Source organism: Lampris incognitus, unplaced genomic scaffold, assembly GCF_029633865.1.
Source record: "Lampris incognitus isolate fLamInc1 unplaced genomic scaffold, fLamInc1.hap2 scaffold_249, whole genome shotgun sequence".
Taxonomy (NCBI): Eukaryota; Metazoa; Chordata; class Actinopteri; order Lampriformes; family Lampridae; genus Lampris; species Lampris incognitus.
Genome location: NW_026611207.1, coordinates 10,001 through 33,629, shown reverse-complemented (window position 1 = coordinate 33,629; position 23,629 = coordinate 10,001). Strand labels below are relative to the sequence as shown.

Sequence of the window (23,629 nt, the reverse complement as noted above, 5' to 3'; positions counted from 1 at the left end):
ACAGCGGAGGACAGATCGGAGGACAGATCGGAGGACAGCGGAGGACAGATCAGAGGACAGCGGAGGACAGCGGAGAACAGATCGGAGGACAGATCGGAGGACAGATCGGAGGACAGATCGGAGGACAGCGGAGGACAGATCGGAGGACAGATCGGAGGACAGATCGGAGGACAGATCGGAGGACAGCGGAGGACAGATCGGAGGACAGATCGGAGGACAGCGGAGGACAGATCGGAGGACAGATCGGAGGACAGATCGGAGGACAGCGGAGGACAGATCGGAGGACAGATCGGAGGACAGATCGGAGGACAGATCGGAGGACAGATCGGAGGACAGCGGAGGACAGATCGGAGGACAGATCGGAGGACAGCGGAGGACAGATCGGAGGACAGATCGGAGGACAGAGGAGGACAGATCGGAGGACAGATCGGAGGACAGATCGGAGGACAGCGGAGGACAGATCGGAGGACAGCGGAGGACAGATCGGAGGACAGATCGGAGGACAGCGGAGGACAGATCGGAGGACAGATCGGAGGACAGAGGAGGACAGATCGGAGGACAGATCGGAGGACAGCGGAGGACAGATCGGAGGACAGATCGGAGGACAGATCGGAGGACAGATCGGAGGACAGCGGAGGACAGATCGGAGGACATCGGAGGACAGATCGGAGGACAGATCGGAGGACAGATCGGAGGACAGATCGGAGGACAGATCGGAGGACAGCGGAGGACAGATCGGAGGACAGATCGGAGGACAGCGGAGGACAGATCGGAGGACAGATCGGAGGACAGCGGAGGACAGATCGGAGGACAGCGGAGGACAGATCTGTTGGCACGGAGAACGGATACACAACACGCGGAGGGAATCCTCCCGGTTACGTTACGGGGGGGTGGCTGCTGGGGCTTTTACGGGGGGGGGGGGGGCGAACCGCCTGCCACACGTTTTACGGCTCTTTTCTTCCAATTTAGCGGCTCGTGTTCCCGACCACGGCTGTCGGGAGGCGCCGGAGCGCCGGTTCTGGCCGCTGACACGCGGCCGTGTCCTCGGCCATGGAAACGGGCCTCGTGGGGAGGGGGATGGCGGCGAACGGTACGCGACGGGCCCGATGAAGCAAACGCGGATGAATGGGAAGACGGGTGGAGTATTGTGGCCGAGTGTGGTGTGAGATAGTGGCGTGCGGTGGGGGGGGGGGGGGCCGGGAGAGGCCGAGTATTTTTTCACAGTGTTTCGCCCCAACGACTGGCAGGGATATGGCTAACAAGGTAATCTGAACTGGTATATGCCGTCACGGGAGTCGGGTCCACTTGAGGCGGTCCCCGTCTCTATAGACTTGTCATTTCTACGGTTGACCTGCACTGTGACCCCCCCATCCCCCCACCCCCCCCCGATCTCCACGCATCCTCGGCTGTTCGCGAGCGGCTGGTCAGTGTCTCTTTGCCCGCTGGGCGCTCTGGGTACAGGAGGCGCAGCAGGCAGTCTTGTAATAGGAGTACACGCAAAGCCGGGCCTGGACCACCATCATGCAGTTATGGCGTCGGTCCCTGCAGTTCTCATCTACAAAACAAAGGGGGAGAGAGGAGAGAGGTGAGTGGGGGAGACAGATCGAGATGTGATGGTATAGACAGAATATGTCACACACACACACACCTGTAACCTGTGGACTGCAAGGTATCGTGTTGCAGATCTGCTCCTGTTCGGGCTTGGCGATGAAGTCGCAGTCCTGGCTGTGCTGTTTGTCCGCCGACAGACACCGTACCTCCCTCATTTGCACGCCCTTTCCACATGAGCGGGAACACTGAGGCAGGGGCGAGAGGAAGACGAGAGAGTGAGAGAGAGAGAGACGACAATCCATCCATCCCTTATCCAGACCACTTACCCTGCTCAGGGTCGCGGGGGATGCCGGAGCCTGTCCCAGCAGCCACTGGGCGGCAGGCGGGGAGACACCCTGGACAGGCCGCCAGGCCATCACAGGCCACCCCCCCCCCATCCCACACACACACACACACACACATACACACACCTAGGGGCTGTTTAGTACGGCCGAGTCACCTGACCTACATGTCTTTGGACTGTGGGAGGAAACCGGAGCCCCCGGAGGAAACCCACGCAGACACGGGGAGAACATGCGAACTCCACACAGAGGACGAGCCCCAAGGTTGGACTACCCCGGGGCTCGAACCCGGGACCGTCTTGCTGTGAGGCGACCGCGCTCACCACGGTGCCACCGTGCCGCTCCCCGGCGTTAGCTTTTACAAGCAAATTCCGTCCACAGGACAGAAGTGTTACGTGCTCCCGAGCCTTATGGAATACTGCAGGGAAATGAGCAGCTGCTTTGACTGAGCCGCTGATCAGCCGACAGCATATCCCACCGCTGCACAGTTTACCAGGGGCTCGTGTCACCAATGACGTTTTTCTAGACATCGCAAAAAACCACGCGTAACAGACAGGCGGTCATCAGCGGGCGGAGGCAACGAGTGAAAAAACATCCACGCTGCATTCAAGCTCCCAAGACTTTGGAGAGAACACAGATGATAGCACATTAAATCAATGCAGTACACAAATGACTGATATTCTTTTTTTGGGATTTTTTCCCCCCTGTTTTCTCTCTAATTGTACCCGGCCACTCACCTCCCTCCCCCGAGCCGTCCCGGTCACTGCCCCGCCCCCTCTGCCGATCCAGGAGGGGCTGCAGGCTACCACATGCCTCCTCTGATACATGTGGAGTCGCCAGCCGCTTCTTTTCACCCGACAGTGAGGAGTTTCACCGGGGGGACGTAGCGCGTGGGAGGATCACGCTGTTCCCCCCCAGTTCCCCCTTCCCCCTAAACAGGCGCACCGACTGACCAGAGGAGGCGCTGGTGCAGTGACCCACATCCAGCTTCCCCCCCGCAGACACGGCCAATAGTGTCTGTAGGGACGCCCGACCAAGCCGGAGGTAACACAGGGATTTGAACCGGCGATCCCCGTGTTGGTAGGCAACACAATAGACTGCCATGCTGCCTGGACGCCAAATTACCGACATCCTTTTGGTGATAGTGCTCTCGAGGTGACGTACTGGACTTGACCACACGCACCTCTGACACATTACCCCGAATTATCCTGACCACGTCCCCGATGTAACTTCCATTTCACTTGATCCGTTTCTCAACCGTATTATTATTGTCCCCCTGTCTCACTGTCCATCATTTCTGTGTCCCTCACCGCGCTCCATTCGGTTGTGAACCACCGAGGCTTGCACGATCCCATCTCACACTCCTGGACGGCAGTCGGTTTGTCCAGGTGGGCGCACTCGCCAGGTGGCACCAGAGTAAAATCGTTGCCCATCTTCTGGACACAAATGATGTCCCGTCTCTGAGTCCCGTTCCCACATGGAACGTTACACTGGCGACAGAGCAGACAGAGGGAAAAACACGGTGAAACCCAAAAAAAGGTCAGACAAAAAACAAAAAACATCTCACCTAAAAAGTAAGAAGCCAAAATGACAATAAAACAGCAAGATTGAAAAGTATAACGTGACAGAAAGGGTCTTTTGGAAATATGCATTATATTAACAGGTATCAGCGCAAACTCACAGAATAAGGCAGCTAAAGCGGCACCGGGTAACTTTATTGCTTTAACGGACCATCGTTAGATTCATTTTGGGGGAACAGTGTGACGGCTCTGGGAGAATGACACGAGCCTTGTTTTGCAAGATTCAAGATTATTTTCCCTGAGGGACATTTGTCTTGGACGTGACGCTGCCACATATAAAGACATACTACTTTATAGTGCAGTAACAGACATGAAGTGCATTCAAATACGTGCAACACAGCCCCTCATTTCACCCCGTCCTTATGTCCTCCTTAGTTTAGGAGATCCACTGATAAAGAGTTTTTATACCGGGTCAGGTGCCTTTACCTGTATTTAACCGGAACCCTGTAGCGTCTACCTGATGGGAGCAGTTTGTATTCTGAATACGCGACGTGAGAGGGGTCAGCGCTAATGTCCCTAGCCTGTTTAGCTATTGTCTTCTCAAAGAGCATTTGGAGGCAGGGATGCTCCCTCACCCCCATCACTTTCATTGCTTTGTGGACCAGTCTGCTCATTTGTGATTTTAACTTAACTGATTTGTTACCAAACCAAGCTGAGATTCTCTAACGTAATATATTCTCTGTCTCAGCAAGATAACATAACACCATTACCCTCTGTCCAACCTCCAAACACCCTGAGTCTGTGCAAAAAGTAGAGTCTCTGTTGGATCTTAGTACCTACAGAATTCACAGGGACAGTCCAAGACAGAGTATAGTCAATATGTACACCCAAGTGTTTATAAGAATGAACCCGGGTAATACAAGCGTTATGGATCAGTAGTGGAGCAGGATCCTCCAAATATCCATCCATCCACTATCCAAACTGCTTATCCTGCTCTCGGGTTACGGGATGCTGGAGCCTATCCCAGCAGTCATTGGGCGGCAGGCAGGGAGACACCCTGGAGAGGCCGCCAGTCCATCACAGGGCCGACACACACACACACATAAACACGTTCACACCTAGGGACAATTTAGTACGGCCGACTACATGTCTTTGGACTGTGGGGGGAAACCCACGCAGACACGGGGAGAACATGCGAATTCCACACAGCAGAGGACAACCTGGAACGACCCCCAAGGTTGGACAACCCCAGGGCTCGAACCCAAGACCTTGTTGCTGTGAGGCAACCGTGCTACCCACTGCACCACCATGCCTCCCCCCAGATATCCTGGATCAAAAATCATTTCTTGTTTTCTTAGTGTTTGCAATAAGATGATGGTCATCACACCATTGTACAAACTTTTTAACCTCCAATCTAAAGCCAGAAATGCCAGTGTCTGTATCAAAAGTCCCAAGGTGGCAAGATTTCTCTATGCATTTGTCTGCCAACAGGCACAAACCTCCCTGGAAATATAGGGATTGCTTTACGGCACACATATAAGTATAGCAATTTGACTTTAACTACCTCCTCTTCATCCATGATGGTCTCCTGAATACGGCTTGTAAACAAACGCACGTATCTTTATGCTACGCTATGAAGAAGAAAAAAAAAGTGCCTCAGGTTGTCTTTGTAACAACTGACGTAAGAGATGTCATTGAAATTCAAAAACGTACCCGGTGCCATTTTAAGATATAAATATCAAGCTTTAGAAAGAAGACCCCCATCACATGTCCCGTCAAATCTAAATCTGTCTCTCTTTCCTCCATCCTACCGGTGTCCAGGGGCTGCTGTACCACATGGTGGTGGGCACACAGGCTCCCCTGTTACAGGCCTTCATTTCCGCTGGCTTCTCCCCAACGCAGTCTCCATCCTCTCTCCCTCCTCCGCGGGTCAGACACACCACCTCCCTCCTCTGCACCCCGGGGCCACACTGCGCTGAACACTGAAGCAAAGACAGGATGGGAAACATGTTGAGGACTAATGGAAGATGCATGTTTTAGTGTGTGTGCATGTCTGTGTTTCAAAGCAAATTAACCCTCTGCGACATGGGTATGCTGTTGACTACCTCCCCCCTCTCATACCCCTTTAAGGGGGGTGCAAATGTGTGTGTGTGTGTATAATTTACTCACAGTGTTAGACCAGTCAGTGAAGTACCAGTTGGTCACGCAAGGCCCCATGTTGCATTCCTCACTCCCTTGTGGGCGGAGTCTGGAGTTGCACTCCTTGTCATTCACAACGTCGCCATGGTCACTGACGCAGTGCACGCTCCGCGTCCTCCTCCCCAGTCCACAGTCCACTGAACACTGTGTGTGAGAGAGAGACAGAGAGAAAGAAAGACAGAAAGACAGATAGACAGAAAAAAGAGAAGTTAAAGGGGTAATGAGAGGAGAGCCAAACTAAGTGATCCAAGTAAACAAAACAAAAAAAACCATGTATGCAATTAATTACACACAAACACACACACACACACACACACACACACACACACACACACACACACACACACACACACACACACACACACACACACACACAGACGTTGCTTGACTGACCGTGCTCCAGTCAGAGTCTGCCTCCCAATGGGAGCAGAGGCGTAGCTGGCAGGTCTGTGTGGATGCCGGTGGGGTGAGCGTGGCACAGCGCTGCGGGTGCACCATGGTGGAGCGGTTCCCAAAGCTCTGCCTGCACTGGAGCTGTCTCTGCTGCACCCCCTCACCACACGACACGCTGCACTCCGACCACGCGCTGGCCTCCCAGCTGGACACAGGTGTTAAAGTGAGACGCCACGCTCGCTCACATGCTTTCAAACGCAAACTGGCTTCTGACAATTCTGCAATCTCTGAAGTTAAAAGCTGGGGAGTGGAAATCCCCCCCCCCCTTTTCTCCCCAATTGTACCTGGCCAATTACCTCACTCTTCTGAGCCATCCCGGTCGCCGCTCCACCTCCTCTGCTGATCCGAGGAGGGCTGCAGACTACCACATGCCTCCTCTGATACATGTGGAGTCACCAGCCGCTTCTTTTCACCCGACAGTGAGGAGTTTCGCCAGGGGGACGTAGCGCGTGGGAGGATCACGCTATTCCCCCCTGTTCCCCCTCCCCCCCGAACAGGCGCCACGACCAACCAGAGGCGCTAGTGCAGCGACCAGGACACATACCCACATCCGGCTTCCCACCCGCAGACACGTCCAATTGTGTCTGTAGGGACGCCCGACCAAGCCGGAGGTAACACGGGGATTCAAGCCGGCGATCCCCATGTTGGTAGGCAACGGACTAGACCGCTATGCTACCCGGACACACCCAGTCTTATTCTGCTTGTAATTGTTTAGTTTGTCTGCTTCTTTCTATTGTGAAGCACTTTAGCCTGCATCTCATGTATGAGAGGTGCTACATAAATAAGCATTAGTATCAATATTGTTATTATGATCCCTATATATGTACATATCCCTATATACAGTGCATCCGGAAAGTATTCACACCCCTTCGCCTTCCCCACATTTTGTTATGTTACAGCCTTATTCCAGAATGGATTAAATTCCTTTTTTTATCTCCTCATCAATCCACACACAATACCCCATAATGACAAAGTGAAAAAGGTTTTGTAGAAATTTTTGCAAATTTATTAAAAATAACAAACTGAAATATTGCATGTACATAAGTATTCACACCCTTTGCTATGACTCTCAAAATTGAGCTCAGGTTCATCCTGTTTCCGCTGATCATCCTTGAGATGTTTCTACATCTTAATTTGAGTCCACCCGTAGTAAATTCAATTGATTGGACATGATTTGGAAAGGCACACACCTGTCTATATAAGGTCCCACTGTAGACAGTGCATGTCAGAGCAGAAACCAAGCCATGAAGTCAAAGGAATTGTCTGTGGACCTCTGAGACAGGATTGTATCGAGGCACAGAAGGTCCCGAAGAGCACAGTGGTCTCCATCATTCATAAATGGAAGAAGTTTGGATCCACCAGGACTCTTCCGCCCAGCCAAACTGAGCAATCGGGGGAGAAGGGCCTTGGTCAGGGAGGTGACCAAGGACCCGATGGTCACTCTGACAGAGCTCCAGCATTCCTCTGTGGAGATGGGAGAACCTTCCAGAAGGACAACCATCTCTGCAGCACTCCACCAAGCAGGCCTTTATGGCAGAGTGGCCCGACGGAAGCCTCTACTCAGTAAAAGACACATGACAGCCCACTTGGAGTTTGCCAGAAGGCACCTAAAGGGCTCTCAGACCATGAGAAACAAGATTCTCTGGTCTGATCAAACCAAGATTGAACTCTTTGGCCTGAATGCCAAACGTCACATCTGGAGGAAACCAGGCACCTCTCATCACCTTGCTAATACCATCCCTACAGTGAAGCACGGTGGTGGCAGCATCATCAGCGGCAGGAACTGGGAGACTAGTCAGGATCGAGGGAAAGATGAATGGAGCAAAGTACAGAGAGATCCTTGATGAAAACCTGCTCCAGAGCGCTCAGGACCTCAGACTGGGGCGAAGGTTTACCTTTCAACACGACAACGACCCTAAGCACACAGCCAAGACAACAAAGGAGTGGCTTCGGGACAAGTCTATGAATGTCCTTGAGTGGCCCAGCCAGAGCCCAGACTTGAACCCCATTGAACATCTCTGGAAAGACCTGAAAATAGCTGTGCAGCGACGCTCCCCATCTAACCTTACAGAGCTCGAGAGGATCTGCAGAGAAGAATGGGAGAAATACCCCAAATATAGGTGTGCCAAGCTTGTAGCTTCATACCCAAGAAGACTTGAGGCTGTAATCGCTGCCAAGGGTGCCTCAACCAAGTACTGAGTAAAGGGTGTGAATACTTATGTACATGCAATATTTCAGTTTTTATTTTTAATAAATTTCTACAAAACCTTTTTTACTTTGTCATTATGGGGTATTGCATGTAGATTGATGAGAAAAAAAAGGAATTTAATCCATTCTGGAATAAGGCTGTAACATAACAAAATGTGGGGAAAGTGAAGGGGTGTGAATACTTTCCGGATGCACTGTATCTATCTATCTCTATATGGAGTGAAATCTTTGACAAATGCAAGTGAAAATCTTTGTCGAATATGCTCACAATGGTGGACAGGGGTTTGTGTTACAGGGCTCTTCCTCAGCGATAGGTTTGGCTGCAGAGTCACACTTCCTCTCTGGAACTTCCTGGTCCGTATGGCGGTTTATACACAGAATCACCCTGTGCTGAGAACCTGCATGGAGAAAAATAGAGAGAGAGAGAGAGAAAAACCATCAAATATCACCCATCCATCCATTACCCAAACCACTTATCCTGCTCTCAGGGTCACGGAGATGCTGGAGCCTATCCCAGCAGTCATTGGGCGGCAGGCAGGGAGACACCCTGAACAGGCCGCCAGACCATCACACAGGGCCGACATACACACACATTCATACCTAGGGACAATTTAGTACGGCCGATTCACCTGACCTACATGTCTTTGGACTGTGGGAGGAAACCGGAGCACCCGGAGGAAACCCACGCAGACACGGGGAGAACATGCAAACTCCATCCACACAGAGGACGACCCGGGACGACCCCCAAGGATGGACTACCCCGGGGCTCAAACCCAGAACCTTCAAAGGACTCAGGAGCCAGGACCATCAAATATCAATGAGATTAAAAACATCAACCATTCACATCAAAAACGTTTTTTGCACCTTCCCCCAAAAACCACTAGGGGGAGACACCACATATCTTTTAAAGTAAGACTCCCAAAAGGCTTGACTATGGGATTTTAACAGAAAAGAGAAATCTATTGACTAAAAAAAGCTATTGAATGAGCTGTTTCAAAAGGTAACCAAGTAATCTGACCTTTGCCACAGGAAGCAGAACACTCAGTGAGCCCACCCCTCCTCCACACAAACGGCGGCTGTGTGTCGGGAGGCAGGTCGGTGCGAGGGGGTATCCTGGCGTTACGGTTGGGCGCAGAGCTGCGGGGGCGAGACCTCTCTGAAGTCCAGCGGTCCGAGGAGGATGAGGCGGACGAGGATGAGGGGAAGGAAGGGCCCGAAATGGGGGGAAGAGGAGGTACATGGTCTTCCACCGACACTGTGAGAGGAGCTTAAGAAGGAGGCAAATAAGAATTGAAGGAAGGAATGACAGGGAAGGTAAAAATAGAGGACACCAAATGATGGAACAGAGAAGCAGGGGGAACAGGAAAAGATTAATAGAGAGGCGTATGAGGGGAAAGAAGTGACAGGGGGAAGGGAGATATGAAGAAAAGGGATGGTGAAATATTGAAAGGCAGAACATGTGAATCAGTGGCTTATGATGTCATAATGAGGTCAGGGTCTCATGACAGCGGATGAGACCAGATAGCCTACTTCACTTTCACCCTCCCATTGACATCATGCATGTACACACACACACACACACGGACACGGACACACACACACACACACACACACACACACGGACAAACACATACACACACACACACACACACGGACAAACACACACACACACACACACACACAAACAACTGTTAAAGAGCATGCACACAAACTGAATCTCTCATTGTTACATTACACACACACACACACACACACACACAAAACGTATTCTCACCACTCATTTACATACCAAACACATACTTACATAACCACACACACACATATACAAAATATATTCTCACCCCTCATTTAAATAACACATATTTAAAGAACCACACACACATACACATGGTGGAACCCTTCCCTCTTGACCCACAACCACACCCCTCAGTAATTTGCAGACACGTCAGTCATTCCCTGGGAATCTGGACTCGATTAGCTGAACTCGTGTATTTTGGACATCGCGAACATGGAGACCTTCTGTTGTGATTAACGCTGCTCGCCGTGTCTCACAAGCCCCGGCCGTGTGCTCACTGCACACCCGCTCACAATAAACGCACAACACTACTGTGCGGAGCGTGCCGACATTAAAAGACAAAACAAAACTAAAACTAAAACAACTTCAAAGACTAGAAAAAGCCGAGGAAAGACGGAGGTGATGGGGGGGGGGGGGAGAAGGGGGGGGGGAGGGGAGAGGAAGGATACCGTCAAACTCACTGGCGCTTCGAAGGGGCGCCCTCGGGCCGTCTCTGTCTCTCGGCCTCTCCCTCGCCACCTCCCTCTCCCTGGGCCTCTCTTTCTCGGCCTCCGTCTTCTCTGCGGGGACGTAGAACCGGTAGTCGATGCCCGGGTTCTGCCGGTGGAAAATGATCTGTGGAGCAGCGCCGCCATGTTAGCAGCAGGATGCGGGGAGACGATGGGACGCGCCCCATGACACATTAAACAAACGTCCTACTCCTGACTTTATTGGTCCCTCCGGGGGTAATAGCTTTTCGCTTGCTTGCTGCACGAGGAGGTCGAGGGCAGGGCACAGCTACCGCACACAAATGGAAAACGGGCGTCAGCGTCCTGCTCAAGGACACTTTGGCAGGGTGGCTGACGCAAAGGTTTGAACCGGAGACTCCTTTTTTTCTCAATCAAATCGGTCAACATTTATGTATGGAGCACATTTTGTGCAGTCCAAATGCAACACAATGCACCTCACAGACAAAAAGGAAGGAAATATAAAAGCATTTTTAGCACACCATTCAGTTAGCATGTAGTGTTGACTGGCTGACTGAACGGTGTGATAAAAATGCTCTTATTATCAACTCCAGCAAGACAGAGGACATTATCTTTAGCCTTCCTCCTGACTGTCAGCTGCCTCCAGTACAATTCACAACACGGAAATTAAACAAGTCTCTTCACACAAACGCCCGTTGTCATGACAGACGGACTTCTCATATAGGATGTATTTGTAAGATGCAGCGGTGCATTTACTTTCTTCATAAGACTCAGATCTTTTGGAGCCAGTAGCCACATTATTATTATTTCTATTGTTATTATCATTATCATTTAATCAGTCATCCAGAGCATCATGCTGTGCTGCAGGACGGCCCGGCTCAGCGGCCTGTGTGTGAAAACTTTAAACTATATAATCAAATCCGTGTGAAGATCACTGGTCGGCCTGTGGCACGCTCCTTTCACGCGATTCAGGACCGGCGGCGTGCTCAGACTTGCTGACGTCGTCTCCTCTGACTCCTCGCATGTCTTAAACGGAGAACACCCGACTTCTGCCCTCTAACAGGCGATTCAGAGCCCCTCACATTTAAAGTGTAACCCCCCCCCCCGGTCCGAGCCTAACTCCACCCACTGCATTGTTTTAAAAACTGCTAAAAAGTGGTCAAGAGACCGGGGGGTGAGGAGGGGGCGGGAGTGCATGTGAGGGGCAGGAGCATGGGGCAATGCCGATTTTTATAACTTTGGTAGGAAATGTCAACATTGACACCAGCACTGATGTGTTTCATCACCGTACAGTCATGGCATTCACCGCACCGCTCCGAAAACACGTTTAAGTGTTTCGTACCTCTATAAACACAACGGGCTGAGGAATTCTTTATACACCAGTCGACCCTGCTGCAAAACCAAAACCAGAGTGCTGCTGAGATCTGCATCCAGAGGATATAATGTGATATGTACGTTTGTCATGACTGTTTGATGTCTACGGCAAGTGTCAATTGTGTAACTGCAAATTCAATTTGTGTGTTAATCTCTTGAACAGAACTGCTTAAAGATGCAAAATGAATTTCAGGGCAAAGTGACTATGAAGTTGTATCATTTCATATCGTATCGTGGAAGGAAACAGCTTGGTTTGCCTTATTATGGGATAAAATATGTTCAGTAATAACAGCTGCAAGCAGCAGCGGGCGAGGGGCAAACACGTAACCCAATCTGCGTTAATATGTAAGTTCAGTGAAAACTCCTGAACACGTGTCTCAACGTTCAGGTTGATAGCTCGACGCATTCATGACCTGCAACGTTTAGAAAATCAGCTACTTTGATAAAATGTGGTTGGCTTGTATAAAGACACCCTGTGGAATATCAGAAATCCAAATCGCAACTTTTTCTGGCTTGCTCCAGAGATGCGCTGCACCAAATTTGGTGACAATTGCTCAAAATTTGTAGGAGTAGTGAACAAAAAAAAATGGGCAAAATTCAAAATGGCAGAAAGTCTTTCGAAACTCAAGTGGGCGTGGCTTCAGTCTTTACACTCGTCTGGACCCACAGAACCCAGGAAATAAAGGATCTTGTTTCTGGGACTCACGGTTCAAAAGTTAGGCCGAAACGTAAAGGTCGTTGTTATAGCGCCGCCATCTGGCCAATCTGTATATATTTGTTTTTGTCTGAGTAGCGGGGGACATTTCCAACCTAGCCGCTAAGTTCGGGAACTGTTAGCTGTCACGGTTTCTGAGACCCAGATGCTTTTAGGGCAGACAAAGAAGAAGAAGAAGAATCCTAACAGATACGACAGGGTAAAACTAAAAAGTACAAACAAAAATGAAATTTGATAAAAAGTCAAAACTTAATAAAATAGAATGTGGACGATATGAAAGAATTAATAAAAACAGAGTGAGGGAAATATAATAGAAGAATAATATAGAATGCTGAAAATCTAAACTGGTCAAATTAAAACAGACAGAACTGCTGATCAATCAATCAATCAATCAAATTGCATTTTATATATTTATATATTTATATACAGTGCTTTTCTAGCTGCAACAGCCACTCAAAGTGCTTTACAATTAATCTATTAATTAATTAATCTATCTATTAGTATATAATAAACTGGTCACTATATTACTCTACGACTACATTTGAAGAGAGACAGGGTAAAACCAGACATACGTAGGTGGCAGCAGCATTAGAGGGAATAGTCATTTCTCTTTACAGCTGTAATGTTATTGCTAACATTAGCTAACCGTGTGTTTTGACAGCTGCTGGTATTAACGGCACGTGGCACATTAAGCACATTGACCACAACTTAAAGGATATTTATTGCTGGCGGCATAAACGCTCGGCCCGTGTTCTCTAATACATCACTGTTGTCGTCAGAGAAGATCACGACGGCATGGCGGTGGTGTCACAGATTTGGCATCACCATCAATTGGCCCCTGTTCTCTAATACATCACTGTTGTAGTCAGAGAAGATCACGACGGCATGGCGGTGGTTTCACGGCCCGTGTTCTCTAATACATCACTGTTGTGGTCAGAGAAGATCACGACGGCATGGCGGTGGTGTCACGGCCCGTGTTCTCTAATACATCACTGTTGTGGTCAGAGAAGATCACGACGGCATGGCGGTGGTGTCACGGCCCGTGTTCTCTAATACATCACTGTTGTGGTCAGAGAAGATCACGACGGCATGGCGGTGGTGTCACGGCCCGTGTTCTCTAATACATCACTGTTGTGGTCAGAGAAGATCACGACGACATGGCGGTGGTGTCACAGCCTGTGTTCTCTAATACATCACTGTTGTGGTCAGAGAAGATCATGACGGCATGGCGGTGGTGTCACGGCCCGTGTTCTCTAATACATCACTGTTGTAGTCAGAGAAGATCACGACGGCATGGCGGTGGTGTCACAGCCTGTGTTCTCTAATACATCACTGTTGTGGTCAGAGAAGATCACGACAGCATCGTGGTGGTGTCACGGCCCGTGTTCTCTAATACATCACTGTTGTGGTCAGAGAAGATCACGACGGCATGGCGGTGGTGTCACGGCCCGTGTTCTCTAATACATCACTGTTGTAGTCAGAGAAGATCACGACGGCATGGCGGTGGTGTCACGGCCCGTGTTCTCTAATACATCACTGTTGTGGTCAGAGAAGATCACGACGACATGGCGGTGGTGTCACAGATTTGGCATCACCATCAATCCAGAGTTTCTTACAGATCACTGGAACCTGGGATTGTTTCATGCAAACGTCTGAAGGTTGCTGTTGAAAAGGCTGTTCTACTGATCGATGTTGTGTTGTGTTGTGTTGCTATAAAGCCCCTCGAGGCAAATTTGTCATTTGTGATATTGGGCTACGCAGAGAAAACTGACTCGACTTGACTTAAATCAGATATTAAGTCCACCTCGCCTGCTACGTCCAGCCCCGCCCTGCTGCCCACGTCACGTGACTTTAAACCGTCAAGGTCATCAAATCGTAAGCAGCCGGGTGCTCCGGCGACATTTTAATCAGCTATTCTCCTCGTCTATTTCTACATCTCATGATGCCTTACTACGTGTGGTTGATTCCACTGAGATCAAACTGCGGGTTCGGTAGGGAGGCCTGCTATCTTTACCCCCTCCCCCGGCCTCCTGTTTACTGGATGGGAAGCTTCCGATGAAACCCTTTCTTTATGAGGATCTTACTCCGAGGTCGGGGCTGTTATTATTAAGCCTGGGCTGGTCTTATGAAGCCTCGGCACCGCCGGCCTTAACCCAGCGTAATGTCAAAGTAATGCCAAAGCCTATCTGCAGGATCTTGACAAGAACCAGGAGAGCGTCTGGGACAGACCTGTGGCTTAGAGACAATGTTATGGAGATGTTAAATACTCACGTACACGTGTGTGTGTGTGCACGTGTGTGTGTGTGTGTGTGTGTGTGTGTGTGTTTTGCATGGTTGTTGTTGTTCTTAGTATTAACCTTCATCATTGAGACACTGTTTTTTTGTTTTTGCTCAAAGTATTAAGATGTTCTGCGTGTGCTGCGGTCCTCACATATAGCTGCAGCTGCGTGGTGATGGGTCCCGGCGCCGTGAGGGACTCTCCTTTCTCTTCTTGCCCCTCGGCCTGCGCTCTCGGTCGGGTGTAGGTGAAGGTGGTCCCCCCGGCCTGGTACTCGCCTGGAGGGTCTACAACCCATCGCCCGTTCACCACAGACGCCCCCGTCCCACTCCTCATGGCTGGGGGAGAGGGGGAGGGCACAGTGGGGAAGGGTGGGCAGGATGAAGGGGCATGGAAGAGGAGGGGGAAGGTTAGGGTTAATCTTTCCTTTCTTATTTTAACTCCTGTTTAGTCTGCAAAGCAGTAAATTCCAAGGAAACCCCGATGAGTTCAAACATACCCCCACACAGGCAAACACAGACTGGGGAGCGTGGTCTCATTAATAAACAGTGGGGCAGTTAAACAGTCAGACACAGACACAGAAACACACACACACAGACACAGACACACACACACACACTTCACTGGTTCCCCATTGGATCTAACAATACTAGCTTTATCTGCCCCCAATTCTGTCTGCTGCCACGCAGAATTTAGAGAGCCAGCATACGCACACACACACAGAAAGAGGAAAGACACGGGCCAAAGCTCATTGCAAAATTTGCAACCTGCCAGCATCTCGCTTATACTGGAACAGTAGCAAGTATTATCTAAGAGATTTCAAGCTATGTGTGTGTGTGTGTGTGTGTGTGTGTGTGTGTGTGTGTGTGTGTCGCAGCTCACCCAGGTAATTGGGGCTCGCTCGTCTCTCGGTGATGTTGATGAACGTGGCCCCGACTGGGATGTCCAGGATCTTGTGGTAACCCAGTGGGACTGTGGCATTCTGGAAACTTCCCGTCACCTTACGACAGGAGTTTTCCCCTCCGCCGCACACGCCACACCTGTCAATCACCGAGCCGGAGCCCAGTACCCCATCACAACCCTCCGTCTGAGTCGGGTAAGAAGGGGGAGAAAAGACACAAGTGATGGATGGGCGAGACAATTAAATGAGGCGGGAGCAGAGTGTGTGTGTGTGTGAATGGGATAAGGGTGAGGCGAGGGGCAGGGAGGGAGGAGGAGCAGACGCAAAGAGGAGGATAATTATTCTACTGTTAGAGACATTTCTCATCCATTGCTGCTCGCCATGTTTCCATCCAAATACTTCACCAAAATTTGACCTTTTTTTTTTTTCCAACATAAGAAAATGTGAATCGATGTGTTTTCACCATGTTGTTGAGTTGCTTTTTCCCCCAAACCACATTCCAAGAAGCCCCGCCTCCCATGCTAGGATGCAGTCCGCTGATTGGACCGTTGAGAAGAGGTTAGGTTTAGGTGTCTCCCCTTTAGGGGTTAAGCTCAGGAGGGGAGAACTAGCTGAAGGCGTCGAGGCCAGGACTTGCAGGAATACAGGTAGGAGAAAAATGTGCAGCGTTATTTTATTCAACAGCCTCCCCGTGTGCAGGGTGCACCTACGAGACCATTTCACCAGAAGAAGCTGAGTTTTGTAAAAACATGCTGCTGGAGAGGTTATCGCTGTTAACTTATGTCAGCTGTGCCTGGTCGTCGTATTCCGCGTTTTCCAAAGACCAGGACGAGGACTTGCGATGGCCAGTATTATACCAGCTGAGTATTATAACAGTATTATACCAGCTGAGTATTATAATAGTATTATAACAGCTGAGTATTATATCAGTATTATAACAGCTGAGTATTATAACAGTATTATAACAGCTGAGTATTATAACAGTTTTGTAACAGCTGAATATTATAACAGTATTGTAACAGCTGAGTATTATAACAGTACTATAACAGTGTTATAATAGCTGAGTACTATACCAGTATTATAACAGCTGAGGGTCTGGCCGCTGACTCCCCCCCCCCCTTTATCAACACATTGAGGAAACATAGCTCGTGTTTATTTCACTATTGTTTGTCTGAAATACTTCCAGTAACTGTTCCAGACCAGACTAATGCCAGAGACAAAGGGGTGGAATGTGAGAAAGAGAGTGAGAGACAGACAGACAGAAAGAAAGAGCAAGAGAGAGACAGACAGAGACAGAAAGAGAGACAGACAGACAGAAAGAGAGAGACAGACAGACAGACAAAGAGAGAGACAGAGACAGAAATGGATGGAGAGAGACAGACAGAGACAGACAGAGAGACAGAAAAGAGAGACGGGCATAGACAAGAGACACAAACAGCACAAGTGAGAAAGAGAATAATGGAGAGATGGAAGAGAGGAAAAAAAGAGAGGAGGTGCCGACAAAAGGGTATTAGAAAAAAAAAGGGAGACATTCTGAATCTGAATGCCAGGTTTAAATTAGGCCCCGAGCCCAGAAGTGAAAGAGACAAGCCCCGGTCTATCTCAACCATTGCAACGGGGTGGGGTGGGGTGGGGTCTGGGCTTCGACATGCTGACCTCCTCACCACACACCCGTCTCTCTCATTTTCACCAAAACACACAGACACTCACCATACACTGTCCGTCCACACACACATCGTTGGTGCTGAGGTTGAAGCACGGGGTGCCGTCTCTCACCCTCTCCGCCTGGCGGACGTAGAACCGGTAGCCGGCGGGTCTGCAGGTCAGCTCGCACTGCTTATCTGGACCCACTGTGCAGGTAGAGAGCACACAGACAAATATAAACACATGCTGGGAAAATACACACACACACACACACACACACACACACACACACACACACACACACACACACACACACACACACACACACACACACACACAGGGCGCTATACAGGCACAGTTCTGCACAAACACCTGTACATTTTGTATCATGTGTGTGTTTGTCTGGACTTGATATGTTGGTAACTGCTTTTGCATAAGTGTGTGTGTGTGTGTGCATATATGTATGTGCGTGTGTGTTCTTGTGTTCATGCATGTGATTTGTGCATGTGTAAATGCTTGTATTTCTGTGTGCATGTGTGTGTGTGTGTGTGTGTGTGTGCATGTGTGTGTCTGTAGTTTCTTTATATGTCTGATGAGGAGGATACACAGTTGAGTGTTGAGCTTCTTTCCATGTGTTCAGGAAACCAAGACCAGACCACAGAACCTCTAACTGTCAGACGGGAGAAGGGGGGGGGGGCAACTACCTATTTCCTGCGTCCTCGAAAAAGCGCTCTTCTTCAAGCATCTCCCCAGGAGACATAAACACGGGGGATAGGTGTAAACGTCGACAGAAGGAAGCTTGGATTTATGAGGGGAGCCCACCAGGAGCACACCACAGGGAAACATGCGTCTTTTAGAAGAGGGGCGAGGGAGCACAGAGGTCAGCGAGAGCGAGCGAGGGAGAGGACTACTCTGAGAGACAAGAGGAAATGATAGCTCCTCAGCGTCCTGCAGACGGGCAAATGAATAGACGAACGGAGAATTTAGAGGGATCTTGCAAGAGAACAGGGGAGAAGGGGGGGGGGTTTGACAAAAAAAGGGAGGGGGGATGTGAGGAGAGTGCGCCTAGGCAATTGGAAAGGGCGGCCGGCCCTTGAAAGAGAGAGAAAGACGAGAGAGATGAATGGTGTGATAAACACACTGACGGACAGTGACTGACTGGCCCACTGTTGTCCGTTCTGTTTGATGTGACCAATAGGGGGGGCCGATGCAGGGGTTAATGCCCCGGGGTAGAAAGGGTGTGTGTGTGTGAGAGAGACAGATGAGCTCATAGAGTTAGTTGGGGGTACACTGATCTTGCTAAGCCTCTAAAATGAGAGTCTCTGTCAGTGGTGGTGGTGGTGGGGGTTGGGGTGAAAAGGACAAATTCTGTGCTCCTGGAATCGCAGCTGCCATCCCCGCTTCGCCGTCCGGCTACCAAATCAACTTAGAGCCATAACAGAGATTTCTATACCATAACGGAGCCTCCACACACGACCCACGTGCCAAAATAAAAAAATTAAAACTCGGTGCTGAAAGGAAATGATATGAAAGCTGCAGGAGAGTCTGGGCTTCGGGCCACTTCATTCTACAGAGTGCACCCCTGAAATCCATCAACCGATGGAAACGCATGATCCTGTTCTCAAACAAATGCCGTTATGATGACTCATAATTTTAAATAATAGCCCGTAATGTGCTTTTACTTCTACGTCAGCGATCATTCTTTCCTCCGCTCCCCTCGGGACGATGTGGGAGGCACGCCGTGAAACGCAGCAGCACCGTTAGGTAAGGCCCGTCAGGCCGAGCTCGCCGTCTCAGCTGGGTTTACACGATCCAGTGGGTGCGAACATCAACATTATTAGCGATTAATGGCCGCCGCGTCCCGCCGTGTCTATCGGCACTGTGATTTATGACACGGGTAATGAAACTTACGAGCCGCTGCGTCGGAAACTATCGTTCCATCCGTGAGAAATTAGTGTCATGTAAACAAGCTGATCTCTATTTATTATGGAGGCACTCTTTCCATCGTCCGCAGTCACTCTCCCTTACCCCTGCTTGACAGAGCTGGAATGAGAGGGAGACACCAGAGAGACAGAGAGAGGGAGAGAGAGAGAGAGAGAGAGAGAGAGAGGGAGAGGGAGACAGAGAGAGACAGAGAGAGGGAGAGAGAGGGAGAGAGAGAGAGAGATAGAGAGAGGGAGACACCAGAGAGACAGAGAGAGGGAGAGAGAGAGAGAGAGAGAGAGGGAGAGAGAGAGAGAGAGGGAGGGAGAGGGAGAGAGGGAGAGGGAGACACCAGAGAGACAGAGAGAGGGAGAGAGAGAGAGAGAGAGAGAGGGAGAGAGAGAGAGAGAGGGAGGGAGAGGGAGACAGAGAGAGACAGAGAGAGGGAGAGAGAGAGAGAGAGAGAGAGAGAGAGAGAGAGGGAGAGGGAGACAGAGAGAGACAGAGAGAGGGAGAGAGAGAGAGAGATAGAGAGTGAGAGGGAGAGCGAGACAGACAGTGAAGGGGGGCGAGAGAGAGAGAGAGAGAGAGAGAGAGAGAGAGAGAGAGAGAGAGGGAGAGAGAGCGTGAGAGAGAGAGCAAGACAGAGAGAGAGGGAGAGCGAGACAGACAGTGAAGGGGGGCGAGAGAGAGAGAGAGAGAGACAGAGAAAGAGAGACAGAGAAAGAGAGACAGAGAGCGAGAGAGAGGGAGAGTTTCTTTATTGTTATGGCTGTGTTATTGTTTCGTTCTTGATCGTTACAATGTCGTGTTGATGTTCATTAGCGGTGTTATTGTGTACCGTTCAAACTGTACTTTTGATGCTTTGGCAACATTGTTGTAAAACTTTCATGCCAACAAAGCCCTTTGAATTGAATTGACAGAGGGCGAGCGAGACAGAGACAGAGTGAGAGGCGGCGAGAGGGATAGAGAGGGAGAGAACGAGACAGGGAGAGCGAGAGAGAGAGACAGAGAGTGAGAGAGACGGGGAGAGAGACAGAGCAAGAGAGGGAGAGACAGACAGACAGAAAGGGAGAGCGAAAGAGAGCGAGAGAGAGAGAGAGACAGAGAGTGAGAGAGAGGGGCTCCCACCGCCTCCCCTCCCTCACCCGTTCTCAGTTCCCGTCTCTCATAGTTATCTTTGAGAGATTAGGATGGAGACAGTGACAGGGAGACAGCAGCAGCTAGAAGAGGGAGATGTGTTGTTTTGCCCTCCCTCGCCCGCTGTTTCTCTAACCGCCGGCCATTCCCCCCCCCCCCCTAATCTTCCTGTTCCTCCATCCCTTCATCGTCCCTCTCCTGTAAGACCGTCTTGGGAGGACTCCCCGAGTCCTAACCGAGCCCCATCTCGCTCTCCGTTTCGCTCGTGGGTTTCTGTCCGCGGCGACCTTGGCTGCCTCTCTCTGTTTGTCTCCCTGAACCTTCCTGTCTGTCTGTCTCTCGATCGCTGTGACTCTCCCCCTCTCTTTCTCTCTCCCCCTCTCTTTCTCACTCTCTCTGAGCTTAGTGTTCAGACAGTGGAATATATGTAGTCTAAATATACTTCCCCACTATCTCTCCGTCTAAACAAACTCCAGCAGAGAGGGGGGAGAAAGAGAGAGGGAGTGTGACCGGAAGGAGGGAGCATGGGTGTGCAGAGAAGGGGTGAGGCCTGTAAAAAGCCGGTATCATCCGGTTCAAGTAAATTAGTGATGCAAAGTTGGAAAAAAAAGAAAGAAAAGAAAGAAAGAAAGAAATGCCTGCGTGCTCTTTGCTGGGTAACCGACTGCACAGACGAAAGGTCACAGACGACAGGTCACAGACGACAGGTCACAGACGACAGGTCACAGACGACAGGTCACAGACGACAGGCCACAGACGAAAGGTCACAGACGAAAGGTCACAGACGACAGGCCACAGACGAAAGGTCACAGACGAAAGGTCACAGACGACAGGTCACAGACGAAAGGTCACAGACAACAGGTCACAGACGAAAGGTCACAGACGACAGGTCACAGACGACAGGCCACAGACGACAGGTCACAGACGAAAGGTCACAGACGACAGGTCACAGACGACAGGTCACAGACGACAGGCCACAGACGACAGGCCACAGACGAAAGGTCACAGACGACAGGTCACAGACGACAGGTCACAGACGACAGGTCACAGACGACAGGTCACAGACGAAAGGTCACAGACGAAAGGTCACAGACGACAGGTCACAGACGAAAGGTCACAGACAACAGGTCACAGACGACAGGTCACAGACGACAGGCCACAGACGACAGGTCACAGACGACAGGTCACAGACAACAGGTCACAGACGACAGGTCACAGACGACAGGTCACAGACGACAGGTCACAGACGACAGGCCACAGACGACAGGTCACAGACGACAGGCCACAGACGAAAGGCCACAGACGACAGGTCACAGACGACAGGTCACAGACGACAGGCCACAGACGACAGGTCACAGACGACAGGTCACAGACGACAGGCCACAGACGACAGGTCACAGACGACAGGTCACAGACGACAGGTCACAGACGACAGGTCACAGACGACAGGCCACAGACGACAGGTCACAGACGACAGGCCACAGACGAAAGGCCACAGACGACAGGTCACAGACGACAGGTCACAGACGACAGGTCACAGACGACAGGCCACAGACGACAGGTCACAGACGACAGGTCACAGACGACAGGCCACAGACGACAGGTCACAGACGACAGGTCACAGACGAAAGGTCACAGACGACAGGTCACAGACGAAAGGTCACAGACGAAAGGTCACAGACGACAGGTCACAGACGACAGGCCACAGACGACAGGTCACAGACGACAGGTCACAGACGACAGGTCACAGACGACAGGCCACAGACGACAGGTCACAGACGACAGGTCACAGACAACAGGTCACAGACGACAGGTCACAGACGACAGGCCACAGACGACAGGTCACAGACGACAGGCCACAGACGACAGGTCACAGACGACAGGCCACAGACGAAAGGTCACAGACGACAGGCCACAGACGACAGGTCACAGACGACAGGTCACAGACGACAGGTCACAGACGACAGGTCACAGACGACAGGCCACAGACGACAGGTCACAGACGACAGGTCACAGACAACAGGCCACAGACGACAGGTCACAGACGACAGGTCACAGACGAAAGGTCACAGACGACAGGTCACAGACGACAGGCCTCGGTTGAGAAACGGCACTAAACTCCGCCGGAATGGATCGGCCCCGTCACCGGTGCTTTATTTCCTGGCGTAGGCATCTAAACGGTGCGAGGCCCCAGCTCCTGAACATGCACCGCGGCGCTTAGCGAGGCATAAAACCCGAGCCGTCCCGTGGCGAGCGATAACATCGGACACGCCGCAGGACGCCGGGGCGCAGGAAGTGATTGATTGCACCGTTTCAGCCTAAACGCACCGTAAACGAGGGCGGCGGATAACGGCGGCCTGCGGGGAGGGCTGAACAGACGGCTGCAGCTGTATAGCGGAGACACGAACCACACGGAGACGCGCGTCCACGGCGACTGTGCACCGCCTGGTGTGTGTTGATGGGGGGGGGGGGGGACACCTCGACGCGAGGGTTCGGGGTCGAATCCAAATAGGGCCGCTGGTGAGTAAACACCGTGACACGGTTTACTTAGCCGAGTGGAGAGAGGGCCGTCTCTTCTGGCAGAGCCGGTCAGTCTCGGCCACATGTCGTCATCTACTGTAAGACATTTCTCGCTCCTCCGTAAATGTTTATCGCAGCGGGCGATTAATTATAACGCACGCCGCCGCCGCACCGGTCTGACACGGCTAACCGCCGACCGAGCTAACCGCCTGCCCCGACAGAACAACTCACAAACAGAACTTCTCTTTTTTTTTTTTCCCCAAACCTGCTCCCTCCTCTCTCCCATCTGTACCTCCCTCCTTGTTGCCCCCCCCAAACCTGCTCCTTCCTCTCCCCTGTCTCCCCCCTCCCTCCTTGTTGCCCCCCCTCCCTTCCCATTTTAAGACCAGTTCAGCTCAGGATGAAAGAAGAGCGATTTATTTCTCTCTCCTCTCATCCTGTTGTCGGTATCTCTCTCCGTTGGTCTGTCCATCTGTGAGATAGTTTTTCTATCTGTCTCTCACCCTCACCTCCTCGCTCTCTCTCTCTCTCTCTCTCTCTCTCTCACACACACACACACACACAGACCAGTGTGGTGGGTGAAAAGAAAGCCCCTGGTGT

The 23,629-nt window shown here is 50.8% G+C and overlaps 1 protein-coding gene across 1 annotated transcript in view; it reads right to left on the bottom strand.

The window, feature by feature from the left end:
• Positions 1-837: 837 nt before the first annotated feature.
• The window catches only part of adamtsl4 (ADAMTS-like 4), a 24,838-nt gene continuing 2,046 nt past the window's right edge, over positions 838-23,629 (bottom strand). Inside the window, exons 2-13 of the mRNA XM_056301953.1 lie at positions 17,513-17,652; positions 15,784-15,988; positions 15,055-15,239; positions 10,529-10,682; positions 9,291-9,527; positions 8,541-8,670; positions 6,005-6,209; positions 5,582-5,755; positions 5,224-5,394; positions 3,203-3,382; positions 1,649-1,796; positions 838-1,555 (exon numbers count right to left, since the gene is read on the bottom strand). Of these exons, the coding sequence (XP_056157928.1) occupies positions 1,425-1,555; positions 1,649-1,796; positions 3,203-3,382; positions 5,224-5,394; positions 5,582-5,755; positions 6,005-6,209; positions 8,541-8,670; positions 9,291-9,527; positions 10,529-10,682; positions 15,055-15,239; positions 15,784-15,988; positions 17,513-17,652 (2,060 nt within the window). The 3' untranslated portion in view covers positions 838-1,424. The remainder of the gene's footprint in view (positions 1,556-1,648; positions 1,797-3,202; positions 3,383-5,223; positions 5,395-5,581; positions 5,756-6,004; positions 6,210-8,540; positions 8,671-9,290; positions 9,528-10,528; positions 10,683-15,054; positions 15,240-15,783; positions 15,989-17,512; positions 17,653-23,629) is intronic.